The sequence below is a fragment of the Ovis aries genome, chromosome 13, assembly GCF_016772045.2.
Source record: "Ovis aries strain OAR_USU_Benz2616 breed Rambouillet chromosome 13, ARS-UI_Ramb_v3.0, whole genome shotgun sequence".
Lineage (NCBI taxonomy): Eukaryota > Metazoa > Chordata > Mammalia > Artiodactyla > Bovidae > Ovis > Ovis aries.
In genome coordinates, this window is record NC_056066.1 from 51,866,623 (window position 1) to 51,892,364 (window position 25,742).

The 25,742-nt window shown below is 40.9% G+C and overlaps 1 protein-coding gene and 1 pseudogene across 20 annotated transcripts in view; both read right to left on the reverse strand.

Annotated features, from left to right (window-relative positions):
- PTPRA (protein tyrosine phosphatase receptor type A) overlaps positions 1 to 25,742 on the reverse strand; it is a 168,549-nt gene that overhangs the window by 10,752 nt on the left and 132,055 nt on the right. For 19 of the 20 annotated variants that reach the window (XM_042229816.1, XM_060397643.1, XM_027976873.2 and 16 more), the window contains 9 exons: positions 17,947 to 18,037; positions 16,759 to 16,835; positions 9,275 to 9,311; positions 5,134 to 5,231; positions 3,717 to 3,836; positions 2,706 to 2,872; positions 2,076 to 2,211; positions 1,255 to 1,404; positions 59 to 152 (listed from right to left, as the gene is read on the reverse strand). In XM_042229816.1, the coding sequence (XP_042085750.1) occupies positions 59 to 152; positions 1,255 to 1,404; positions 2,076 to 2,211; positions 2,706 to 2,872; positions 3,717 to 3,836; positions 5,134 to 5,231; positions 9,275 to 9,311; positions 16,759 to 16,835; positions 17,947 to 18,037 (970 nt within the window). Of the gene's footprint in view, positions 1 to 58; positions 153 to 1,254; positions 1,405 to 2,075; positions 2,212 to 2,705; positions 2,873 to 3,716; positions 3,837 to 5,133; positions 5,232 to 9,274; positions 9,312 to 16,758; positions 16,836 to 17,946; positions 18,038 to 22,116; positions 22,211 to 25,742 lie in introns of all 20 variants that reach the window. The other variant, XM_012188779.3, reaches the window with a different exon arrangement.
- LOC101102326 (proline-rich protein 13-like) lies at positions 9,318 to 12,816 on the reverse strand (annotated as a pseudogene).

A 25,742-nucleotide genomic window follows, 5' to 3' on the forward strand; every position in this document is an offset into this window, starting at 1 on the left:
AGGGTTAAGGGAAAGGGGGATGGGCATTAGGGCTTTGGGGTGGGGAGAGGGCTCTTACATGGAATGATCTGTAAAACCCTATTCTTCTTCATGTTGGCTGGAAGGTTTCCGGTCCTCATCTTGTCATTCTGGATTTTGATCGATGTTAATTTCTAAATTGGGAAGGGGAAGGGAAACATTACTGGTCTCAGTAACTGAACTTGACAAGATTATGTCTGTCACTGGCCCTGCACCCAGGCCACACTGGTTGCACACTGCTCTTCTCATCAGAGCCCTGACCTCCATTTCAGAACATTATTTTTTCAACTTTAAGATCAGTGAATAAGACAAGAACGTCTGGGAAACACTGCTTTCCCAGGCCCTGTGGACCACTGTGGGATTTCCTTGGACTGGCACTTATGATCCTGGAGCAAGGAATCGAGTGTGCCCTTCCTCCCTCCCTGCTGTCCTATTCCCAGAGGCTGTCTTACATTCTTTAGAAAAATCTTATTGAAATGCATATCTTCCCTTCTCCTGATTTCAAGGTTTTTTCCTGATCTTTGCTACTCAAAGTGTATCCCATAAACCAGAAGCATCAGCCTCATCTTGTCAAATATGCAGAATCTCAAGCCCTCAGAGTTGCTGAATCAGAGCCCTGAGGTAACCTCTCAGTTTCAGGAGTGCTTATGGAAAGTGGTCCTCCTCGTCCCAACCCAGAAATCTCTTGCTTCTGGGAGCACTTTTATTGCTGAGTGTGTGACATATCCCATAGGTGTGTTCGGAACCATTGTCTATCTGAATACGGCAGGGTCAGCAACCTACGGTCTATGAGCCAAGCTGGTCTATGGAAACACTGCCATGTTCATTTGTTTATGTGGTATCTATGGCTGCTTTTGTGATAAAACAGCAGCGTTAAGTAGTTGTGAATAGACCATATGGTCTGCAAAGCCAAAAATATTTATTCTGCAGAAAAAGTGTGCTCCTGCTATACATTGTAATCACCTGGGAGGGGGAGCTGAGGGACTTAAAAAAAATACCACTGCCTGTTTTTGCTTCCTCACCCACTCCATAAATGCAACCCAAGTGATTCTAACATGCAGGATTGAGAATAACTAGGGTATGAGTAACGGGCCACAGACACACCTCCCTAACTATCCACATGCCTTGAAAGAGGATTTACCATTTGTTGGTAAATTCAAAAGGAGTCAAACACTCTGTATGCCACAGGTCACACAGATCCTTCCTTCTGAAAGAGATAGTTCAGCTTCAACTCACCTTAAACTCCTCCTCTAATCCATTGTTGCTGGTCCCTGGGATTTTGTTATAAATTTTCTGCAGATGTGTTTCTAGAGAGGTGACTTCCAGTTCTGTATCCCCATATAGATAATGCTCCAGAAGGGCTTGGTATATGAAGACGTATTGCATCTGAAATATGGATGATGCAGAGTTTCCAGTTATACAATGGTGGTGCCAGAGCACTCCCTCCCACACTCCTGTTTCACTTCAGTCCACTTCTTTGATCCCAGCACATATAAGATGATTTGCTCTTGTCCAAATTCAAGGAGGCAGGACTCAAAATGCCTGAGTCCCTGTAGGGGTGCTTAAACTTGGGAGAGAGTCCTACTCTGATACTCTCCTGGAGAGAAGGACAGATCCAATCCATTCATTCATCTGTATCCAGAGCATAGATGGATAGACTGAGGGGCTGTCAAACTCCAGTGACACAGAAAGCCCATGCCAGCCCCCTTCCCAGTACTGTGCCCTCTGCACCCCATTCCCTAACCACAGAATTGATCACATTGCTGCTCCTGGACCTGGCTGAGCTGTGTCACCACTCTGGGGCAATGGCCCTTCCCTCAGGACCTGTTCCATATCCTTAGGGCCTAGTGCAAATGACATGTGCCCACCTTCCTGACTCCCCGAGGGCACACCCTTCTCTGTGCTCCATGTTCTTTTACTACATAATTTATAAGGCCCTTTGTCACACTGTATGATGATCATTTAAAATAACCTGGGAGACTGAGTAATCTACGAGGTAGGTACATGTTTTGGTCCTAATATGCCCCCCACCTTTGTTTCACACACAAACCACTCACGTCTGTTTGCACCATCTGGCAGCGCTGTGCCCGGATCCGGCTCACAAAGCCATAAACATCCACTTTCCGCTCTGTATGCATCATATCCAGCATGGCATCAATGACGACAAAGGTACCTGTGCGTCCTACACCCGCACTGTGGCCAGAGAGCAGGAGTATTACTGGGATGGCTAGCATGCCTTGGGGGCACACAAAGGGAGGGGGCAGCACAGGGCAGGGCTCTGTCTTCAAGCCTTTACATTCTAACTCTGTATGGAGCAGAGGTGGGACTCTCATGGGACCAACAATCCCACTGTATTGCGAACTCCCTGCCTCGAGTTATCAGGACCAGGGACACTTGGAATGGTCTGCAGAGTCCACTTACACAAGGCAGCAACTCAACTTCGCTTTCTGGCTTCAGAGCAGTGGTCCCCTCACCCCCGATCTTGGAGGACTGCCCTTCCCTCTTTCTTCAAGTGCTTTCCACCTAGCACCAAAACTTGAAGAGTCTCTCTGGCTGCAGCTCTGGGGCCCAGGTAGTTCATCTGCTCTGTGCCAGCCTCCTTGGCCAGGGCTCCTATGCCTGCCCTGCTCTCAGCATGGGAACAGAATGTGGTATGAGTGGGGAGCCAAGGGTCAGGCCACACTGACCTGCAGTGTACCACGATGGCCCCTGCATACTGAGGGTTACAGGCCTTCACCTTCTTAAGGAACTTGAGCATGCCAATCGGTGTGAAAGGCACCCCAAAATCTGGCCAGCTGGTAAAGTGGAACTGAGTGATGAGGCGCTGTGGCTTTCTGTTGGTCACGTCGCCCACCTGTGAATTGAAGAGATCCTGCATGTTGGCCCTGATACCCTGCGGTAGGGCAGCACCAGGGCAAGGAGGGTGAGACTGAAGGGGCCAGGGCCAGCTGTAGCTGTCACTGACAATGGGGAAGTGAAGAGTAATAAACTTCTCAAGAAAATAATTATCCTCCAATTAAAAATAAATACATTTTTAAAAAAATTAAGAAGAAGAAAAATTTTAACCATAGACAGAAAACCTTCCCAGGAGCCCCATGGGGTAGTCAAGGCTGTTACTATTATTTATTCCTACAGACATGGAATGTGAAACTCAAAAAAGTTAAATGACCTGGTTATGGTCCCAGGATTAGTAAAAGGCAAGGTCAGAACTAAAGTGCAGGTCTCCTAATTCTTGGTAAGCTCTCTTTTCACAGCAGCACACTGCCCTCAGCTGAAGGCAATCTTTGCTCAAGCCTCCAGGGTCACTCTGAAGGGTCAGGAGCAAGGCCCACATCCTTGATGTCAGGAGTCTTTGGGATAAGAAAGGAGATGAGTCAAGTACCCAGGAGATTACACTACCTCCTGATGCACCCAGTTCATACCTAACATGACCAAACTCCACCTCAGTAATACTTTTTCTCCCAGTCATGAAAGTGTTCCTCTCTTGGCTTTAATCAAAATGGGGACAGGGGGGTGGGAGTTGGGGTGGGGGAGATAAATACTGAGAGCCTAGATCTCTGATTTCAGAGTCCAAACATACTGCATGCTCAGTAACTCCTGACCACCCTGAGTAAGAGGGGGGTGACCCAGCTTGTTCTGCCCTCTTAATGGTCAGCAGATCCTAAATGAGAACCAAGAAAGGAGGCAGCAGACAGTACCTGTTGAATGCAGAACTTCCGCACTGTGTAGTCCACCAGCACGGTCACATCTTCTACTGACACACGGATATTCCCGTAAGTCCAGCAGCCTTGGTCTGGCCAGTACTGGGCACACTTACACTGGAAAGGAACAGACATGCATCCCCCTGACTTCAGGCCTTCCACCCCTAGCAGATGCAAAGGGCCCTAAAGGAAAGGACTACAAAAGCCTAGACTGAAATCTTCAGAAAGCCTCCTGGCCTCTTCTCTCACCTCCGTCAGCTGCAGACTTTCACTGTTTCCCTTTTTTCCTTTGGCTGTGCCATGTGGCTTGCAGGCTATCAGCTCCCCGACCAGGGACTGAACATAGGCCACAGCAGTGAAAGCCCGGAATCCTAATCACTATGCTGGCAAGAAACTCCCTGTTCTTTTTTTAAGTTCTTCAGTTTCCATCCCATTTAGCACAATCTCTTAACTTATGTATAGCCCCAGACATATATTCCCTCACTCTTTCCCAACTCTAGGGTCTCAATTCTGGGCAAATCGGAAGCCATTTTATGTATAAAATCTGTACTTCCACAATATTCCGGGTCATGCTCTAAGGGCAAGTCCACTGATCCCCTGGAAAGAGCAAGTTGCTATGAGGAAGTCACTAGGATGGATTGATACAGACTGTAAACTTGCCACGAAAGGTCCAAGGCCTTCTCTGAGGATTAGGCCTTGAACAGCTCCCAAGAGAAACAGGTAGGGATGGAGGAAACGAACTTAAAGTCCAGCTCTAAAGTTAACCCTCCTAAGCTGATCAACACACCCAACAGCCCAGTGTGGGTATCAGGTTGACTCTGGCGCCATCCTGAAGAGAGACAGTCATGAATCGGGATTCCTCTCTGGGGCCTGATCCAGGACTCAGGATTGGTGCTGGCTGTGGCCCAGTGATGGAGCTAACTAGGCATGGACTTAGTAATCACAGAAAGAAAAGGGCCAGTCAGAAGGTTTGCCTGAAGGATCAGGTCGGGGGCTCACATTTCCTTGGGTCCAAACAGCTCCCTCTGCTGACTCGGGGGGAGGGACAGAAAGAAAACAAAAGCAAGAAACCCAGAGGAGTGAGGGACAAGAGAAGCCAGGGGAGAAAAGCCTCACTGAGGCTTTTCCTTGGCTAATGGTCCAAGTCTTTTTCCTAAAATGTTTTGGATCTAAGGTGAGTTATTTGGTTACCAAACACAGGGCATGCCCTAGGAATATCCCTCAGATCATCGAAGGCTTCCAGGCCACAGGAAAATGTAATGGGCACCCTGGCCTGGATTCTGTCTGGATGAATGACTGGCACAGAAGCCAAAAAAGGTGGATACCTTAGGCTCAAACATAGAACACAAAAACAGCAATCCCTCTGTTGGTCATGCCTGTATCAGAGGCCATTCTACCTAATTTCTCCACTCACCTCCTTTCTCTCCTTCAGATTGGTCACCATGACAATAGTGGCTGTGTTTTGTTCCCAGATCATCCTCCAGAAATCATTCACCGTTTCTTCCTTTGGTCCTAAAATAACCAACAGCAAAGATGAGAACACACAGCAAGAGGAAGAAAGCTGCTGGGAAATTAGGAACATTCATTCCTGATTTTTGGAAGCCTGTGACCACATGTCCCCAGTTAATTATAGAATCCATCTACCCATCCACCCACCTACTAACTGAACATTTCCACCATGTATGTGTCAGGCACTTCAGTAGGAAGTGAAGTGGGGGTGTCAAGGTGTCAAAATAAAAAGAGACCACGTACAATGTTTCCCAAGGATACTATAGTTGAGGATTAGGAATCACGACTCCTACTGAATACCAATGTTAAGGGTGAGATAGTGAGCTATGTGCTTTATATCTCATTTACTCTTCTTACCATGCTGTGAGCTGGGTATCGTTAGTGAGACAGGTTGGGTAATTGCTTAGGCTGAAATTTAAAATTTACTTCCTATACAGCCTTTTCCAGAAAGCCATTAAAAGGGCATAAAGAAAGAAAAAAGTGGGATCTAATATAGGACAGAGACTAGCAGAATCCCCAGGGTACTGGAAAAGGAAAGGCTCAGGATAATTACTCTGTTAGAGGCTAAAGGGCAATCAACCTAGAATGGAATCAAAGAAGGTTCTAGAAGGATCCCAAGAGAAAAACTTAAAAAAATTAAACCTCATGTATTTTGAGGGTACCAAGAGAAAATCTGTATTTCCAGCAAAGAGTTTGGAGGGGAAAAAAAATCAGTGCTAGGTATATACAAAATTAAGTGAATAAGGAAAAAAGGTAATTATTAACACTTGGGAAAGAAGAAAATAAAAAATTGTATCAAAAAAAAATCATACAATACTATGTGCTTTAGCTGTGAATAACACTGGCATAGTAATAAGAATGTAAATAACAAGTATTATCTTCACTCCAAACTGTGATTTAACTCCACTGGGAGAATAGGGGAAAGGGACACGTATGAGTGTGATGTAGTTTGTAAGATTAAATAAGTTATGTAATAATATAGTAGGGCTTCCCAGGTCATGCTAGTGGTAAAGAACCTGCCTGGCAATGCAGGAGACATAAGAGAGTTCGATCCCTGGGTGGGGAAGATGCTCTGGAGGAGAACACAGCAACTCACTCCAGGATTTTTGCCTGGAGAATCCCGTGGACAGAAGAGCCTGGGGGTACAGTCCATGGGGTCACAAAGAGTCAGACATGACTGAGCTATTCAACAGCAGCAGCAGCATGCATTAGTATAAGAAGAACTCCACAGATAAAAATGGTTGAATTAGACTAAAGAGGTGAAGATAAAATTTTGAGGGGAGAACTTGTTTCTATAGATCTTGTAATACTTTTTTTACTTTCTTCAAGAAATTTTGTACTCCCTTTGGTAAAAAGAAAAATATTAAGACAAGAAACAAATCATGTCAGAAGTGGACACATGCCAGAAAGCCAGAATGATGTACAGAGGGAAACTGTTTCACTGCCTGGTAAGGTTAGGAAAAATCTCCTGAAAGAGGTGACATCTTAGCCATATATTAGGACAGAGAAAGCAGACTTGAGTTTAGAAAGGAGGCACAGGGAGAAGAGGCACTCCAGGCAGAGGGGCTGGGGGCTAACAGTGTGAGACACACATGGGCTGAAGGTGAGCTCACTGTGTCAACGGTGTGGAGGAGAAAAGACACACCTAGGAAGATAGGTGAGGTACCAGAATCTAAAGAGCTGGAGGCCAGCTCTTTACAAAGGCTTGTTTTATAGATATAGATAATGAAAAGTCATTATAGGATGTTCATAAGAGTCTGACAAAAGTTTTACATTAAGAAAGGTCATTCTGGTGGAAGAAATGCAAGGAACAAAGCTAGGGCCTACAGGGATCAATCAGTGAGCTACTGCAACAGAACTGAAGAGCTAAGAGCAAGGTCGCAAGCCAGAGAAGGCCGATTCTGGAGATAGAAACTGGAGGACTAATCATATTTAAAGCAAGGGACAGGTAGGACATCTGAATGATCCTAAATTAGGCTTGGTGATTCGGTCTCCAAAGAAATTATGAGAAAAAGCAGCTCTGGGGCTGAGGAAGTCACATTTCAGCTTCTGACGTTGAATCTAAAGAGTGTGTGAGAGTATTCAAGTGGAGGGGCACAAAGTTAGTTTGAAAATGTGGCTCCAGAGCTCAAGAGAGGCAGCAGCCAGTCAAACAGAGGTGGGTATTAGATGAGGTCTCTCAAAGAGGGAGTTGGGGTACAGAGTAAAGAAGGGGTAAAGAATTCTGTGTAAACACAGAATGCTGGGGATCTTTGAGCCATTATTCAAGTTCAGACAGAACAAAAAGCTGAGGAGGCAGAAGAATGGACAGAAATGTGCCACGAAAGATAAGAATGGAATTTTAAAGAAGTAGCCATCTACAATTTTCAAGAGAAACTATATTTAAGACACAGAAAGAAGAATAACAGCTAGAGATAATATACTTAGAAAAGTGAGAAAAATCAAGAGAACAGAATGTCTGGAAATAACAGTTTCAAGGAAAGTGAAGTTCTGTGAAGTTGAAGAGGGAGTCTGAGAAAAGGCCCACAAGGAAATCAAAGGTGACTTTAAGAAATATTTTAGCATCAAAAAGGCACCATGACAAACAGAGGAAGAGACTGTATGTGGTTACTGGTGCCAAAATCACTGAGTAGGTGGTAGCTGAGCTGGGCCTTGAAGCGTGGCCCTGAACCGACAGATGGCTACAGAGGGCGGGTAGGGGGCTTGGTTAGGCAAGGGCCAGTCCCTGGTGGAAGACTGCAAGAGCAAGGAGGATGTAAGGCTTTTCCTGACCACTCCACTTTATTTTACTTCTATCTCTATTTTATCACGCTCACAGTACTGTCCAACAGAACTTTAGGCGATGATAGAAATGTTTCATATCTGCACTAATACGGTAGTCTCTAGTCACTGTGACTAGTGTGACTGAGAAACTGATTTTAAAATTTTATTTAATTTTAATTATTTTATTTTGGCTGTACCACATGGCTTGCAGGATTGTAGTTCCCCGACCAGGGATTGAACCTATGTCCTTAGAGGTGAAAGTGCAGAGTCCTAACCACTAGACTGCCAGGGAACTCCCTAAAATCTTGTTTTAAATAGCCACTTGTGGCTAGTAACTACTGTATTGAACACAATAGCCACTTACCAAAGTTTCTGTTTATTTTGCTATAAATTATCCTCTAGTGGTAAAGAACCTGCCAGTCAATGCAGGAGACTTAGGAGATGTGGGTTCGATCCCTGGGTCAGGAAGATCCCCTGGAGAAGGAAGTGGCAACCCATTCCAGTATTTTTGCCTGGAGAATTCCACGGACAGAGGAGCCTAGGGGGCTACAGTCTACAGGGTGGCACAGAGTAGGATGTGACTGAAGCGATTTAGCACAGCACAGCATCCTCTACCAACTAGAGGCTCCTTACCATCACCTAGGCCAGTGCGTGGCACACAATAAATGGTCAATAAATATTTGTTGAATGATCAATTAAATGGGCTTTGATGGACCATAATAACATCAATTACTTTACAGTGCTGCAAACATCAAGGTATTTTTTGCTAGGATCCTAAAAGTGAGGGCACTTATTAGAACTTTAGACTGTGGAAATGTGTACAGAGCATGTATAGCACATTGGGTCCCTGATTTGAGGGTTTTTAGACCACTTTTCTGTGAATAATAGTAGAGCTCAGGCTCATGAGTGGGTGGATGAGTCAGCCTGGACCTGTGAGTGTCCAATCCTCTTTAGAGGGCCTCAATAGACTGTGGTGTGTGTGTGTGTGTGTGTGTGTGTGGTGTGTGTGTGTGTGGTGTGTGTGTGTGTGTGTGTGTGTGTGTAGTGTTCTCCAGTATTTTTTATGTACATATAAAAAAGAATTTATTTCAAAGGACCCCTGGACACTAAGTCATCAAGATGAAGCCCCTTAGTTAGAAACATGCAAGGTAGATTGCTTTTCTTTCAGGTGGTAATAATTACAGAAAAGCTAATATATTCTGTGTGATCTATTTAGGATTTGGAAGAAAAAACCCAAGCCCATTCATGGTTAAACCCAAGAGTAAAAAATTATCTTATTTTACCTTGTGCAGCAATGAATTTGTTCTTTTCCTGGTAGCCCTGGGAGTGGGGTGGGGGGAAAGAGAGGAGAAAAAGACAGTGAAAATCCAAAAATGGATAAGAATGAAATTTTCCAGACTCCCAACCAGTTTACAAAGCCTCCCTTGTGAAAAGGTCCAGGCAATTAACAAGAATTTCCATTCTAGAAATTTTCAAGGTACTGATGTTTGAAACAACATCAAGCTTTGGATGTTGTTGTTCAGTTGCTAAGTCATGTCCGACTCGTTGCAACCTCAAGGACTGCAGCATGCCAGGCTCCTCTGTCCTCCATTATCTCCTGGAGTTTGCTCAAACTCATGCCATTGAGTTGGTGATGCTATCTAACCATCTAATCCTCTACTGCCCCTTCTCCTTTTGCTTTCAATCTTTCCCAGAATCAGGGTCTTTTCCAATGAGTCAGCTCTTCGCATCACATGGCCAAAGGATTGGAGTTTCAGTATCAGCCCTTCAAATGAATATCCAGGATTGATTTTCTTTAGGATTGACTGGTTTGATCTCCATGCAGTCCAAGGGACTCTCAAGAGTCTTCTCCAGCACCACAATTTGAAAGCATCAATTCTTCGACACTCAGTCTTCTTTATAGTATATCCAACTCTCACATCCGTACATGACTACTGGAAAAACCAAAGCTTGGACAATACTTTTTCGGCATTTACTGTTTCGTCACACACCTTTTCAACCTCATTGTTTAAATGTAGTGTTCACTTGAGAAGTCCTAGGTAAATGAAAAAATCATTTGATTTAAACATTGTAAATACCTCTGCTTCTTTCAGACAGCATTAAGACGGGCAATGAGGGCACTGAGGAAGACAGTTTCATGGATGGGACACCATGTCACACCAAGGTGACGATGAAATACAAGTCTGCAAGGCAGTGGCAGAACTGCTTCTCAGAACTGGAGAAAGCTTTAGGCCTCAAGATGGAGATGTTTAGAATTAACAAGAAGTTTGTTAAAATTTTTATTTAGAAGAGCAATTTAAGTTTTTCCAACTGTTTTTAATCATTAGAAGATGGAAATTGATAAAACCTTAATTCAGGATGCTGCACTTTGGTTACTGCACTAAACGTGTAATTAAAACCGAGAAGTTCTTAGATTATGTTAAGCTATAATATATCCCTGTTCCAGGAGAAGTAGCTGCCAAATTCTCACTGGAGTGTGTGGGTCATGAATAGCTTAAAAGCACAGTTGGAGGGTCCAGCCCCCAAGAGCTTCCTGCTTCGTCTTCATTAGGAGTGTGCTATATATTCCCATGAAAACATGCCTACATAATGATATGGTGACATTCCTTAACCAATAAGGTAAAACTAGAATGAGGCCAAACTACTGATCTTCCCTGCGTTATATTCAAGGGAAAGAAGAAATGTGGCTCCTGAGTTCCTGAGACACCTTTGGATTCTGAAAGTCAAATGCCAAGTTGGCTCCACACGGCATCTACATTTCTACCAGTTTAAAAACAAAAACAAAACACTTAAAAATCCTCTATATACTCTTAGACAGCTAAGAGTAAGCGAGGAAACTGGTCGCTCCTAAGACTCCAGGCGGGAAGCCCAGCTGCCACCTATTCCACCGTTTATTTCATCTTCTCTTATTAACAATGTCAGGTTCACTTCGGACTTTTGTAGTCTCCAAACCACAGGTCCCACACCCTCCCCAACTGCTGCCACCATTCCCTGGTACCTGAAACCACTTCTCTTTAAGATTCATGTGTGATCTTGGTTCTCTGTGTGCACAAAGGGCTCGGTAAGTGATTGCCAGGGCTGGGAATATTGATAAGGTGGTTCTTTTTGGGGTAAACAAAAAGTTCTAAAACTAAGAGGCAATAGCTAAGAGGTACAGCATTTCTCTTCTGAGGTGATCACTGTTGCACACATCTGTGAATAGACTAAAACCAGTGAATTGTAAACTTTAAGTGGGTGAAAATTATGGAATGTGAATTACATCAATAAAGCCATCCTAGGTGGTGCGTGGTAAAGAGGCTGCCTGCCAATACAGGAGACCTAAGAGATGTGGGTTAGATCCCTAGGTCAGGAAGATCCCCTGGAGAAAGAAATGACAACCCGCTCCAGTATTCTTGCCTAGGAAATCCCATGGAGAGAGCAGCCTGGCAGGCTATAGTCCACAGGGTTGCACAGAGTCAGACATGACTGAAACAACTTAGCATGCAATGGAAGCATTAACTTGGTAAACTTACTAAAATTCAAGGAATTCTATTGTTTTAAATGTCTGAATTACTGTTATATAACACTTACCAAACCCTATTTTTTCTCCTAGCATGACAGAGGTATATAAGGTAAGTTTTTATAAACTATACAAGTGTAACTGGCAGCCCACAACAAATGGCCTCAATGTGCTTCAGCAAAGGCTGCTGTCTGACCCTCCCAAGCCAGAGCACATGTGCTCCCTCTTTCCCACTGGCTCTCTCATCTGCACGCAACTCTGCTGACCACTGAGCGCCTTTCCCCATGCTTTACTCTTTGTCCTCTGAGACGCTCTTCTCTCCTGGTCTTCTGTCTCACTCATGAGCACCTCCTGCCCAGTGTGCCTTGGCAGAGGTTTCTGGACTCTAGGATTTTCTCTTCTGTCTCTAATGGCTTTGCAATCTCTCCCCTGAGCTCAGATCAATGCCCAACTATGCTGGATACATCCACATGGATCACCCTATACTTTTTTTTTTTAAGACAAGAAAGGTATAGGTTGGTTTTCTTTCCCATAATTAATTTTTCACAGCATCACTCCAATCACAAGTATTACAAAAGAAAGTGAAAAAAATCACATTTTACAGATTTTAGACTTGTCTTCAGCATTTAGTTCAAATCTCACCATCTTCAAAAAACATTTATCTTGCAAAACTTATTAGCTAAACGTTCTATCCAGGCAGTAGGAAGATGGTCTTTGCTAGTCCATGGCAATTCTCCCATTTTCCCTAACCAATTAGGGCTGAACAGCAGAGGGAGGCACAGATGGTGGGGGTGAGGGGAAGGGACACGAGGGCTAATTTCCCCTAGTATAAGATGGCATCTGAAGCTTGATGGAAGAGCAGAATTGGAGAGAGGAAGGGTCCAGGCCCTGCATTCAGTCGGAGTCACGGCTGGTAGTGGAGGAGCGGGAGGAGGTGTGTTGCCTGCCATGTTTGTGGTGTTTCTGTTGCTTTTTATGATCGTTCTTCATTTTCTTCTGCATTCTTTTGTCTGTCACCATTCCTGGTGCTACCATGCCAGGAGCCAATGGATTCACAGGATACATGTCAGGGGCAGGTGGTGGGTATGGGCAGGGGTAGGGACCTGAGGGTTGGCATCCTAAAGACCCTGGTTGTGGCACAAGGTAACAGGGCCCACCAGGGCGAAAAGCTGGATTCCCCTGGGGTCCTCCTGGGGGAGTGGGAAGGGGGCCTGGAGGAAAGGTAGTGTTGGCAGGTGGTGGATGAGCAGGACTGCAACCTCCAGGGTGCTCAATGTTAGGCAGGTGTGGATGTGGCCCTGGCTGCCCAGCACTGGGATTTCACATGTACAGGTGTTTCCTCCAGCTCAGGTCAATACACTCTACAGAGTATCAGCCTATACTCTCTCATACATAATCAATCACCATGTCCTACTAAATTCTACCTCCAAAGTGGTTTTTACTTTGATAATTCTCCAACCCTTCTACCCTCACCATCCAGAGCCTGATACTGTAACAGCATCTAACTGGCCCTTCCTAAGTCCATGCTGCACACAGTAACCTGAGTGATCAATATTCAAATGTGGCCATGTCACTCCTTGTCTTTAACACCTTTCACCCACTGCCTAGAATAAAAACTCAGCTGTACTGAAAATTTGCAGATATTTTAAGGTAGCTCAATCAACATCCAGTCCCACCCACTAACAGCCTGACCTCCTTTCTATAGAGGCTGAGAAACTAAAAGCTGAATTCCCCAGACTCTCTTGCAGCTCTGTTCAGCCTAAGAACTCAGTTTCTTCCTAGCAGTCCCACATAAGACTTGGGATAGGAGTAACGTAAGACGGTGACTGTGCTAGGAAGATGTAGTCTCTGGGCAAGCACGGCAGTGGAAGCACTGAGTTCTTCTGCAGCACCTGCAAAGGAGTTCCACTCCGAGAGTCATACGGGGTAGCTGGGCACATCAATGGCTGCTCTGCTCCTCACTGAACACCACTTTGCAACTCTCCCACAGATTTTGTAAGCTATCTAGTATCTAATAATAAACCCCTTCTGCTTAAAAGACTAGAAAGTTGACACTGTTGTCTGAAACTAAGAACCCCAACACACACCTGACATTCAGTGCCTTCTAAGACTGAGCTCCTACCAATCCCTCAAGCCTCGTTCCTTCCCACCTTGTACCTTATAACTAAGACTACTATTTCCAGTCTCTGACTTCACTCATACTTTTCTTTTTGCTTTAAAATTTCTACTTGTCTTCCTTCTCTTGAATGTAGACTTACCCTTTAATATTCAGCTCTACTGGATCACCAGGTTGGCTAAATGTTTCCTTCTCTTAAGTCCCAAAGAATCTGGCAGTATCTCCTTTGCACATGTTGCACACTAAAGATAATGATCTACCTGTAGGTAGATCACACTAGGGACTACATCCTATCTCTGTAACCTCTGAGCCTATTTCCAGTGCTTACCACACAAAAGGTGATCAAAAAATGTTGCTTGAATTGAATAAACCTAAATCTTCTTTAATCCCTGACTCTTACTCATGGTTCACCATAGCTTTTTCTTGCATTTCTACTTTCACTGAATTTTTTTTTTTTTTTCACTGAATTTGTAAGTGCCCCCAATTTAACCTCTTCATCTAAACTTTCATTTCACCTATTAATAACCTCCAATAAACACCATGGCATTATAGGATGCCCTACTGTGAGCTCCAACTAAGCATGGCCAAAGCAGAAGGCATGTTTCCTTCAGTGCCTTGCTTACTATGACCATGTACAGACCCACCTTACTTGCTTACCAGTCTTCACATCCAACTTACTTTTGTCTGTCTTCACCTTCAATGTGGGAAGAATCCAAACTGGTTACAGTGACAGACACTGCTGATTACTAACTCAAAAGCTATTCCTCCCCATTCTTCCTTGCCATCAAAACCATGCTTTTGTTTGGATATTTATCTTCTACTGGCTTGGAAGATGACAATTCCTCAGCTCCAGAAGGGTAAATCAAGATAATTCTCAGTGCCTTAGCCAGTGACTAGAGAGAGGGTGTAAGCATGTGATCCGATGCTGGCCTGTTGGCTCTGAAGGGCACTGTACTGGACAGGCTTCTGAGAAAGATCATGCTCCCAAATAAAGAGAAAAGCATATGTACAAATTCTCCACCTCCTCCTCCTCTGTGTTGCTTGTTGTGTGTATAAGAAATGTTTGGAACTGCTACAGCCATCTTGTGACCAAGAGACACTGCTAACAGGATGAAGACATCGGAGTAGAAAGATGGAAACACCTGGTTTCTTAAGGATGTCACTGAGTCACAGACTCAGCCACCTCTGGAACTGCTGTATATTTGCTTTCAGATTATATGAGAAGTAAATGTTTCTGTCCAGACCAATTTTAGTTGAGTATTCTGTTACCTTAAGATGGAAACATTTTGACTAATACTGCTATACTCTTCCATATAATATTAAACTCAATCTATATTGCTCCTTAACTGTTCATCATAATTTTTTATCTAAATTCTGGGAATCTTAGCTGGTTACTAGCCTTTTTCCATTTTCCTTATCTACCACAGCAATCATTTCTCGCATGGTTCTTTTCCTTCTAACTATAAACATATGACCATCCTTATGAAACATATATACAGGAATTTCAGCAAATCCACTCTAGTGAGGATGCCTGCCCCGCTCCATTTCTGAACTCCATCTGATAATCTATTTTTTAGCCACAACCTCTTTTCTTCCACCTTTCTCCTTTTTTATCCCAAGACTGCTCTTTCAATTTGTCGAAATCTGGTCCTTGATCCCTTCCTTTCTCCACCGAACCTAAAGCCCTTAGCTGACTACTTAGAGCAGCAACTGACTTCTCTAGTCCTTTTAACTGAGTTACCAAAATGTTTTCTGCATATCACCAATCCTAGATACAATCGGAGAAAATAACACAACTGAGGCCCTTATACATCAATGATTTCCATCTTAGGCAGGGCCTCAGTGCAGCTAAACATGTCTTTTTTCCATGCCCTTTTCTGTGTTCTTTCTTACTGATCTCAGTACTCTCGTGTCACAGTCCCATCCCTCCTTTTCAGCAGATAACCCTGACTTAACGTCTCAGAAAAAACAGATGAGTTCCTTCGGCTTGATTTATTCACACTTACAAACCAATTCTATCTATTCTATATTCCTTTACCAGCAAATTCAGAGGAAAAACTTCCTTTTTTATGTTTAACGCTAATCTCTCCATCAGCTAAAAAAAAAAACAAAACTGTGGTAAAATATATATACAACATAAAACTGATCATTGTAGCCATTTCTGAATAAATGTTTATTCACATTGCTGGGCAACCATCACCGCTATCCATCTCCAAAACATTTTCATCTTCCTAAACTCTGTACCCATTAAATGATAATTTCCTGTTCCCCCCTCTCTCTAGTCCGGGGCAACCACCACTCTACTTTTTGTCTTTATGAATTTGACTACTCCAGCTACCTCACATTAGTAGAATTAGAAAATATTTATCCTTTTGTGACTGGCTTATTTCACTTACCATGAATGTTTTCCAAGTTCATCCATGCTGTAGTATATGTCAGAATTTCTTCCCTTTTCAAGGCTAAATGATATCCCATTATATGTATATACCACATTTTACCTATTCATTCTTCCCTTGATGGGCTATAATCACCTTTTAGCTATTGTGATTAATGCTGTTATGAACATGAGTGTACAAATTTCATCAATATTCTCTTCATGCTTCAGTAGTCAGGCTTGCTCTTTTTAGCTCTCTTGCTTACTCTTTTTTTTTTTCAAACTCTCCCTCTACTGATTCCTTCCTGTGAGCCTATAAAACATACTCATGTCTCACATATCATCTCTATAAACATTCTCTAAATCACCCTAAAAACCTCCTTCCAATTTCAGCTCTTCTCTCAAAGTAGACATGACTAGCCAAACTTATCTGGAGTCAGATATCCTTGTCCTGTTTCCCTACTTTTACTGTAGATGGCAAAGTGTGATTCTGTTCTTAGTTATCCAAATAAGCTCAATAAAGGATTCACTGACTCCTACTGTGATGTATACATTTAGATTCTGATTTCTGCATGGGAAAATTTTGGTAATGATGACAGGTAAACATAAGAATACATTTTAAACTATCTGTTTGATATTAAAAAAAATTTTTTTTTCAGTCTCTTAAAAAAATTATCCTCAGGGAAAACTTGTAATGAGAAGTAATCCTCCTTATATGCAGCTGGAAAACAGCCAATGGTCAGTCAAGGTAATAATGAGAAAAACTCAAGTTTCTTACATTGATGAATGAAGCATTGATGTAATCAGAATCTGGAACTCCTTCAACTGGTGTCAGATGGACTCGAGAGTGGTCATCTAGAAAAAAATTTTTTTTCAATTAAATTCAATTTAATTTTTCCCTGGTCCCAATGCAAGCAGGCCAGTTGTGACGATGTAGAACACACACCTGTATAAGTTGTCACTGCAGCACTATTTATAACAGCAAAAATTCAAACCATAATATGGAATAGTAAGCAGATGATAAAAAAGAAAGTGAATATTCCTGTTTCTTGACAATTGCCAATATATATTAGCTTTGCTTTTATCTTACATTTCTTTACATTATAGTCTCAGGTATACAACATTATAAGTCAACATCTGTAATGATTACAGTGATTACCACAAGTCTAGCTACCATCCATGACCATGCAACAGACCCCCTCCCCTTCATCCATTTCACCCACGTTCAACCCCCTTCCTCTCCAATAACCAATAATCTGTTCTCAGAATCTATGAGCTTGTGTTTTGTTTTTTTAGATTTCACATGAGTGAAATCATACAGTATTTATCTTTCTCTAATTTTCCAAGATAAGAGCAATGTATACAGCATACCAATTATACTAAAAATACATATATATATACACATTTATACACAAGAAGACAAAAGTACCTATAAATGACTAGTATAATGGTCTCTAATTATATTATGTACCCAAAAGGATGAATTTTTTAAAAAGCAATTATAAAAATAAAGAACATTCAAAGTTCAAACATTTTGCTCTCGCATCCCAACTGGATTATGCATATTCTATTCTGGAGGCCATTAGCCTAGAAAAATGTCCATTAAGTTACAGATAAACAGATTCAAAATGACTAACTCTGGGAAGGAGTTATGAAGAGAACTCTAAATTAGAATTTCTTTGCAATAAGCAGCAAAAAACTCCACAACAACCACTTTCTATCTGGTCTTAGTGAAACTGTTCTCTTTAACCTCCTAGAAACTTTAGGTCTGCCACAAAAAACCTGGTTAAGTACCCCAACTGACTTGATGAGCACCTGGGGATGCCTGGGGAGCCATAAAGGCGCTCTCACTCTATTCTTATTACTAGTCTTCCCATGATCAATCACCAGATTCCTTCTATCCTCAGAAAACCCGGCTACAGATGCAGTTTCAGTTTGTATCCCAAGAAACCCTACAAACACTCACAAGGCAAGATGTTTACGTATCGATTTTTTTCCTTGTTCTCCTCCTTGGAGGCAGCTTCACAGGTGGCCTGGATAGGACAAGCAGGGAGAGCCTAAAAGGTTAAGAGAAATTACAGGAGTTATTCATAGGGATAAGCACCAGACACGAAAACCACTGCACTATACTCTGACCTGGCAGCAAGTTCTACCTTTTCTTGGGGAGAAAAAATGTGCCCATATGAATTGCTACAGGCTAATAAAGACAGTGCACCTCTTTTCTAAATAGCTCCTAAGCTACTTAGAGTCCGAATGTCCAGAGGGCTGAATGCCCTTTCCATTACTATAAGCATGCTCTTTACATGATTACTATATGGTTAGGGGCCCATTACAATGCTCGATCAAAAGGCACCCCCTCCCACCACTTACTGTATATAGGAGTGGGCGGCATAACTGAAGGGATGGGCCATTTATACCCATGCTGACCACCATGCAAAGATGAGATGCATTTTTACTCAATGCAGAGTAAACCACACAGGAGGGGTCTGGATGGTCAGCTGGGTTAGGGGCCTGACAAGCAGGCATGGCAGCCCAGCCTCTAGCATCATGTGGATAAGGTTGGTGGGTGAGATGGCATTCACGGGGATGCAGCAGATAGGAAGCAGAGGACTTGGATGACGTGACATGGAATCTGCAGCAGTTTTGGAGCAATGTAAATTAGCTGGCACTAGGAGGTATGGAACAAGTATAAATGGCTTGATATAAGATACTCTGGACTGCATAAACTTGAGCAAATTGGGCAAAGTTTCCCATAAAATTGGGATAATAATATCTGCTACATAAGGAGTAAATAAGATAATCTCATGTCTGGCATAGAATAAGCATTCAATAAATTAGTTTTATAGGAGTAGGGAGCTACATTTTATTATTTCAACTGTTTTCTTCTATGTTCTATATATTCAAAACTAAGAAAGCAAAAAAAAAAAAAAAAAGAAGATAGTTTAAAACTATAACCTAGATAACATTCCTGATAAGTGATTTGGAAATATGTTTAACAAGCCTTAAAAATATTCATACTCTTTGACCTAACAATTCTGGATTCTAGTCTAAATAAAAATCTCAATGCTCAAATTACTTACTTTATCATTGTTTAGAATGACCCCAAACTGAAAACCTTAGTATTCAGCAGTAGGGGAATAATTAAGTAAATTATGGTTTGTGTGTTACTTTTCATTCACTCTTTCAACAAACATATAATGTGTACCTCTTAGGTACGGGGTTAGGTACAGAGCAAACAGTGGTAAATCAATCATGTACACAGCTCTTGCTCTCATGAACAATGCAAACTTGTGGGTGAAAGATGGATATTAAATAAAACAAATATAAAGTTACATACCAAGGTATATGCAATGAAAGAACAGAATATTACTAGAGAAAGAATCAAAAGCCCAAGAAATACCCCAGTACAGACTGAGAGTAGGTCTCTATGAGGAAGGGTGAGTACGGAAAAAAGTATTCCAGGCACAGAGAAGAGCATGTGTGATGATCCAGAGGCAGGAGAATGCTTCGTCTGTGTGGGGAAATTAAGTGTCAGTGAGGGTGTTATGCGCAGTGTGGTTGGTGGGAATGGCAAGAGGAAGTGGGAGAAGCTTAGTTTAACAAGGTTAGATTATGTATTTCCATGTAGGTCCTTTAATAGGAAGTTTGAATTTTACTTTAAGTGCATGAAGAAACTGTTTAAAGTTTTTAAATTGCCATTCATTCTACATGTTAAAGAATCATGCTGCATGGAAAATGGGCTGGGAGGAAGGCAAGTATAGAATGTAGAAAGGTGACAGTGCAAGGAAATAGTCACATCTGCAATGTATCACATGGTTAGAATTACTAGATTTAGAGATGGAATGAACAAAAGGTAAGTTGGGGAGAGAAAGAGACAGGAATGAAAGACGCTTGCAGGTTTCTAGCTTGGATAATAATAATAAAGATTACATTAAGGAAATGTGAGCCTAAAAAGGATCAATTCTGTCAGAGAGAAGCAAGACTTTTATGAAGGAGCAAATATATTTCCTGGGAACCAGCAGTATAGTGGTAGGAGAAACTAAAGTGAAAGACCACAAGATAACAATAATCATCAAAGTCTCGCAGTCCATCTACCTTCACTTACTCAAGAGATTTTCTTTTCATAGTTAAAACCCTTGAGGTCCTGCATGTTATTTTCCTAAGAAAAGCAATTTATTTAGACCCAGTGGTGTCAACACATTAAAGGGGAAAAAAGTTTCCTGGGCTGGAAGATTGGAATTTCCCAATTCACCCACAGTTTGCATTCTCTTCACTAAGATAGGCTAGATTTCCACAGGTTTCCACTTTGATGCAGGGTAGGATGAGATAAGATTTTAAAAGCCCTCACGACTAATCATAAGGCATTACTTTTACTTCCCTTGTCTAAAATGATATAGAACAGATGTAGAGACAACAAAATTCTCGAAAATAATCGTCAAAGTCAGTAATGACAGTGACCACGTCTCAGAGTCCTGTCAGCATCCCTAACTCCCCAAGTCTTGATGAAGAAAAGTCAGGTCTCCAGGTCGGTTGAGGCTCCAGAAAGCAAAGTTAGGAAGAAACAGGAGCCACTGCTTAACAAGAGAAAATAAAAGGTTTCCTTTAGAGAATACATGCTAGATGCAAAATGTCACATTAAAGAGCTGAGGTCAAGGATGAAAACAAGGGGAATCCTATTTCTTTCAGTTTCTACTCTGACAAACCGAGCCTGGAGAGCTGGACAGAAGCAGCTAAACCAGAAGGCTCTAAGATGCTAAATTCTCCACCAACAGAAGGTGGCATCAAAGACCATATAATCTTTTGCTTCAGCCTTTACTGGATGCAAGGCTTTTTTTTTTTTCATGTCAGTTAAGATTTTTTTTTCTTCAATTTTTACATTTATCTATTAAAAAAGTATATCTACCACCCAATTTAACTTAGAAAGATGTTCTCTTTAGGTCCTTCCTCATCATGTCTTCTTCCTTCTCTCACAAGTAAATTTGGAATTTTGTACTAATTATCCCTTTGCTTTATTTGTATCCCAAACATTCTGTATCTGTAAAAATATATTTTTTTATTGTTCAGTCTATTTTTTCTTATATAAATGGAATGATTATAAAGTGGTGACTTGCTTTTTTTGCCCAACATTACATTCTTAAGATTCACTCAGGTTGTTCCATGTAGCCGAAGTTCATTCATTTTAACTACTTGGTAGTCCTTCATTTTTAGTCCATACCAACATTTATTTTTCTGTTCTCCTACTGATGAATATTTGGGCTGTTTACAGTTAACAACTTCCTTTCAGCACTAACTGTGTTTCCTCATGCACATGCATGAGTTTTACGTCTGAGTACGAGTAACCTTACCAGAAGAGGCCAGTTTCTCTAAGTAGTTACCCCAATTCACACTCCCACCATCAAAGTGTTCCAGCTGTTATGTATCCTCATCAACATTTGCTATTATCAGACTTTAAATGCATCAATATAGGTTTAATTTACATTTCTCTGATTATTATTAACCATCTTTTCACAGTTTACTGGTCTTTCTTCTTCTGTGAAGAACCTAGTTGAGTGTTTCCCCATTTTCTACTGGACTGTTTCTTACTGATTTGTAGGGAGTTCTTTATGTGTTCTGGATACTCATTCTATTATGTTATAAGTGTTACAAGAATTTTTTTCCCCAAGTTTGTGGCCTGCCCTTTCATTTTATGTTATTTGTTTATAAAGAGAAGTTCTGTATTTTAATGTAGTCAAGTTGATCAATCTTTCCCTTTATAAACATTTTAAATTTTAAGAATGCTTTCCTATGTGAGATCATGGTATATTTTCCTACATTATTGTCTCCACATTTTGTCCTTTAAATTTCAGTGTTTACATCAACTGGGATTGATTTTTGGTACGAGACAAGAACTCAGTTTCATTTATCCCTATGGGGTTCACCCAGCTGTCCGAGCACTGTTTATGTAAGGACCCTCCTTTCCCCCTGCGAAACCTCAACAGCATTTGTCACCAATATGTTTCCCTTTACACACGAATCTGCTTCTGGGTTCTCTATTTTTTCTGCTGGTCAATCCATCTATTCCAGTGCCAATATAAAACTGTCTTACTTACTAAACTTTATAATAATTCTTTATATCTGGTAAGGCAGGTCTCCTCACCTTGTTCTTCTTCTTCAGGAATGTCTTGGCTATTCTTGAATCTTTTCTCCTCCATATATATTTTAGAATCAGCTTGTCAAGTTCCACAAAAAACCTGTTGGGATTTTTATTGGAATTGCATTGAATCTATATATCAGTTTGAGGAGAATTGACAACTTTACAATATTGAGCCTTCTAATTCATTGATCTTATCTCTTTCACTAATTAAGGCTTTTTTCTTTAATGCCTTCAAACATTTTTATAATTTTCTCCAAATATTTTATAAATATTTTATTAAATTTATTCCTAGGTACTTCACATTTTGGATGTTACTGTAAATGACATCTTTTAAAAAGTATTAGACTTCCTGATTGTGGTTTTATGTATAGAAATGCATTAATTGTTATGCTATTTTTGTATCTATCAACCTTGTTAAAATAACATTAATTCTAATAATTTATCTGGTGTTCTGAATTTCTCTGGAACAATAATTTCCTCTGTGGGAAAAAAACAAAACTGATTTGTCTCTTTCTTTCCAATCCTTCATATCTTTCATTTCTTTTCTTGCCTTACTGTGCTAATATCTCTAGTATAGTACTGAATCTCATTCACTTTAAGTTTGAATCCCCTTCCAAATACCCTGACTCCTCACTAGTGTCTGAACACTCTGCTGTGATGGGGATCCTACTACCTTCCAAGGCAGTTCCCTTTATCTTCGAACAGTTTGGTTTAGAAGGACTTAACACCTACGATACACAATTTGTTTCATTTTTCCCTTGTACTGACTATTGTAAAACCCAAGTGGTCAGTTGGTTCATTCTCTGTCCCTTGGAAATCCTGAACCCCCAATTCCCTGCTGAAAACCCAATTCCAAAGCTCCTGACTGCTACTGATAACTCCTGTAGCCTTTGGCTCTGATTCATTTATTTAGAGACAACTCATCCATGCAGAGGCTATTCTGTTTCTGATTCATTCAGATGCCACACAGTTCTGTTACCATATTGCACATAAATGTGTCTTTACTTGGAAATTCAAGAATTAAGCTGTCTCTAAAAATGCAGGATCTTGAATGGGTTGGGGGAGGGGTGTGGTTCACATTTCACAAATCACAGATTTTGACCACTTCACTGCCCCTCCAGTTCTTTTCCTCACATATCCCTTTTACCTCAGGAGCTAACTAAATTCTATCTAGTTATTAAACCTGAAACATGCTTAGGGACCTCAATAAGTGACTTTTCAAACTCGCTTTAAAAAAAAAATTCAATACTTTCTTCCAAGACAAATGCTGGTCTGTAAAAAAGTTCCAGCTTATAACTTTAGGACAAAGTTCCACTACCCGTAACTTTCAACTGTGGTGGGGCTTCACAGAAATGAAAGGCCACGCTCTCTGGACTGTCAGATATCTGAAAACAGCTGTCCCTGTGCTTATTGTTTCTTCAGCTGTTCACCTCCACGGTCCAGTTTTTCTCTAAAACAAATTCCCTTTTAATGTTATTCCTTTTCACAGAGACCTAATCACAAGACTCTTGGCACAGCTCACTCTGGGTACATAACTCTTTATTCTATATGCTACACATCCATTAAAGCATAATGGATATTTATGCTAAAGTGAATAAGCTTGAATAGCTTTATTTACTATATTAAAAAAACTTTTTAATTTTGAAGCCTGCTTTTAAAAATATTATCTAAAACTATGCTTGCTGTAAAAGAAAGTCAAATAGTTCAGCAGAAAGTGGAAGTTCCCTATCATCTTTATCTTCTAACCATCCTTGTAGGCAACCACTGACTACAGTTCAGTGTTTCTTCAGACTTAAAAAAAAAAAATAAAATAAATAAAAGCATTAATACACTCACACACAGACATACATATATTTTTAAAAGGGGATTATACCATGTAAAGTCACCAAAATAGTGATTTTTTTTCTCCCCATATTTTTCTATGTTGACATTTAACAACAGTACATAATTTCATAATAGATGAGAGAAATCATTTAGCTACTTGGCTATCTAACAAATACTTTTCATTTTATTTTCTTTGCTATTATAAGTCATGCTATAATGAACATCCTTGTAAAAATATATGTGTGGTTTTTCTTGTTAGAATCTCATAAATTAGGTCAGATAGTATAAGCATTTGAAATTTGGTTCATACTGCCAAATTATCCTCCCATAACTCTTATCAACTTAAACTCCTCCTACCTGTGTATGAGACTGTCTTTACCCCCATACCTCTGTCCATACTTGATACTGATCTTTGAAAATTTTCAAATCTAACAGGCCCCCCAAAATGGTTAGTTTTAATCTGGATTTCCTGATTACTAGATATAGCTGAGTTTGTTTTCCTATGTTTATAGACCATTTGCTTTTCTTCCCTGAACTGCCAATTTTTCTTCTGAAATGTTTACTTTTTTTCTCATAGGTTTGGAGAATCTCTGTACATTATGGAAAATTCTCTTGTCTACCTGTGGCAAATAGTTTCTTCCAGTTGGCCACTTTTTTAAGGTGTCATTTTTAAGAGACACTTAACATTTTAATATATTTATTATCTTTCAATCTATTCTGTTCTAGCTTCTGAATTTTGTGTTTTGTTTACAAAGGCCTTCCTCACTCTATGATTACAAGAATATTATTCTATGACAGTGGACACAAACTGGTGTTTGTCCTATGGTTATTTCTCCTCTTTCCTGTCAGGGCTGACCAATACAAGCACAGTCACACCATACCTACACTGTGCCATCTAAATTCTCTCTTCTAGGATTTTGAAACTCAGGAAGCAGCAGAGGCTTCCCTAGAGGGCCCAAAACCACCAAGATAGGATCTGCTCTGTCCAGGGGCTGGCTGGCTATCTCATCTTTTGATTCTGCCTCCCCAGTATCTTCCCAATTGATGATTTTAATTTTTTGCTTAATTGAGATGACTTCTCTTGTCTCTAAACTGACTTAGCAGTTAGTAACAGAGGGTGGGGTTGTAGGTGAGAGACTGATGGGGGAAATGTGGGTGATGTGAACCTAATCACTGAGTTCAGATGAAGGGAAAGAACTGTTAGTCAATTTTCATTATGGGAAAGAGCGAGCCACTTATACCTCATGACTCTATAACAGTTACTTCAGTTACTGGCTTGCGATCACGTGGGACATGTTCCAGCTGTTCCAGCTGATGGTAAAGGAATTTAGGGAGAGGGGAGTCCCAATTAAAAGGAGACAAGAGACACTGAAACCAAGTAATAGAATTATTTCTAACAATTTTAGACAATAAAACAAGAAAAAGACCAGCTCCAACATCAAATATTCATCTCCAAAGACACCATAAAACTCAGGGCCCTTCTTTGACTGTGCTATGTATTTTGCTGAACCAAAAGTTAAGGTTTCAGAACGTTGCTGATTACTAAATGTTAACGCCAATGGAATTCACATCTTTTCTTGGTTGGTCATGTGAAAGACAAGGCTTTCAATTATCTAGTGAGAAAATTATCTCAAGTTATCAAGCGAGATAATTGAAATGATGCAAAAATGAAACAGAACAACAGTTGGAGACAACCAACTTCTAAAAATCTCTCTTGTGCTTTTCACTGCATCCTGCTTTCATGATGAAAACTGCCCCACAACCCAGCTCCCATTGCTCATGGATAATCAGGATGCAAGTATAAC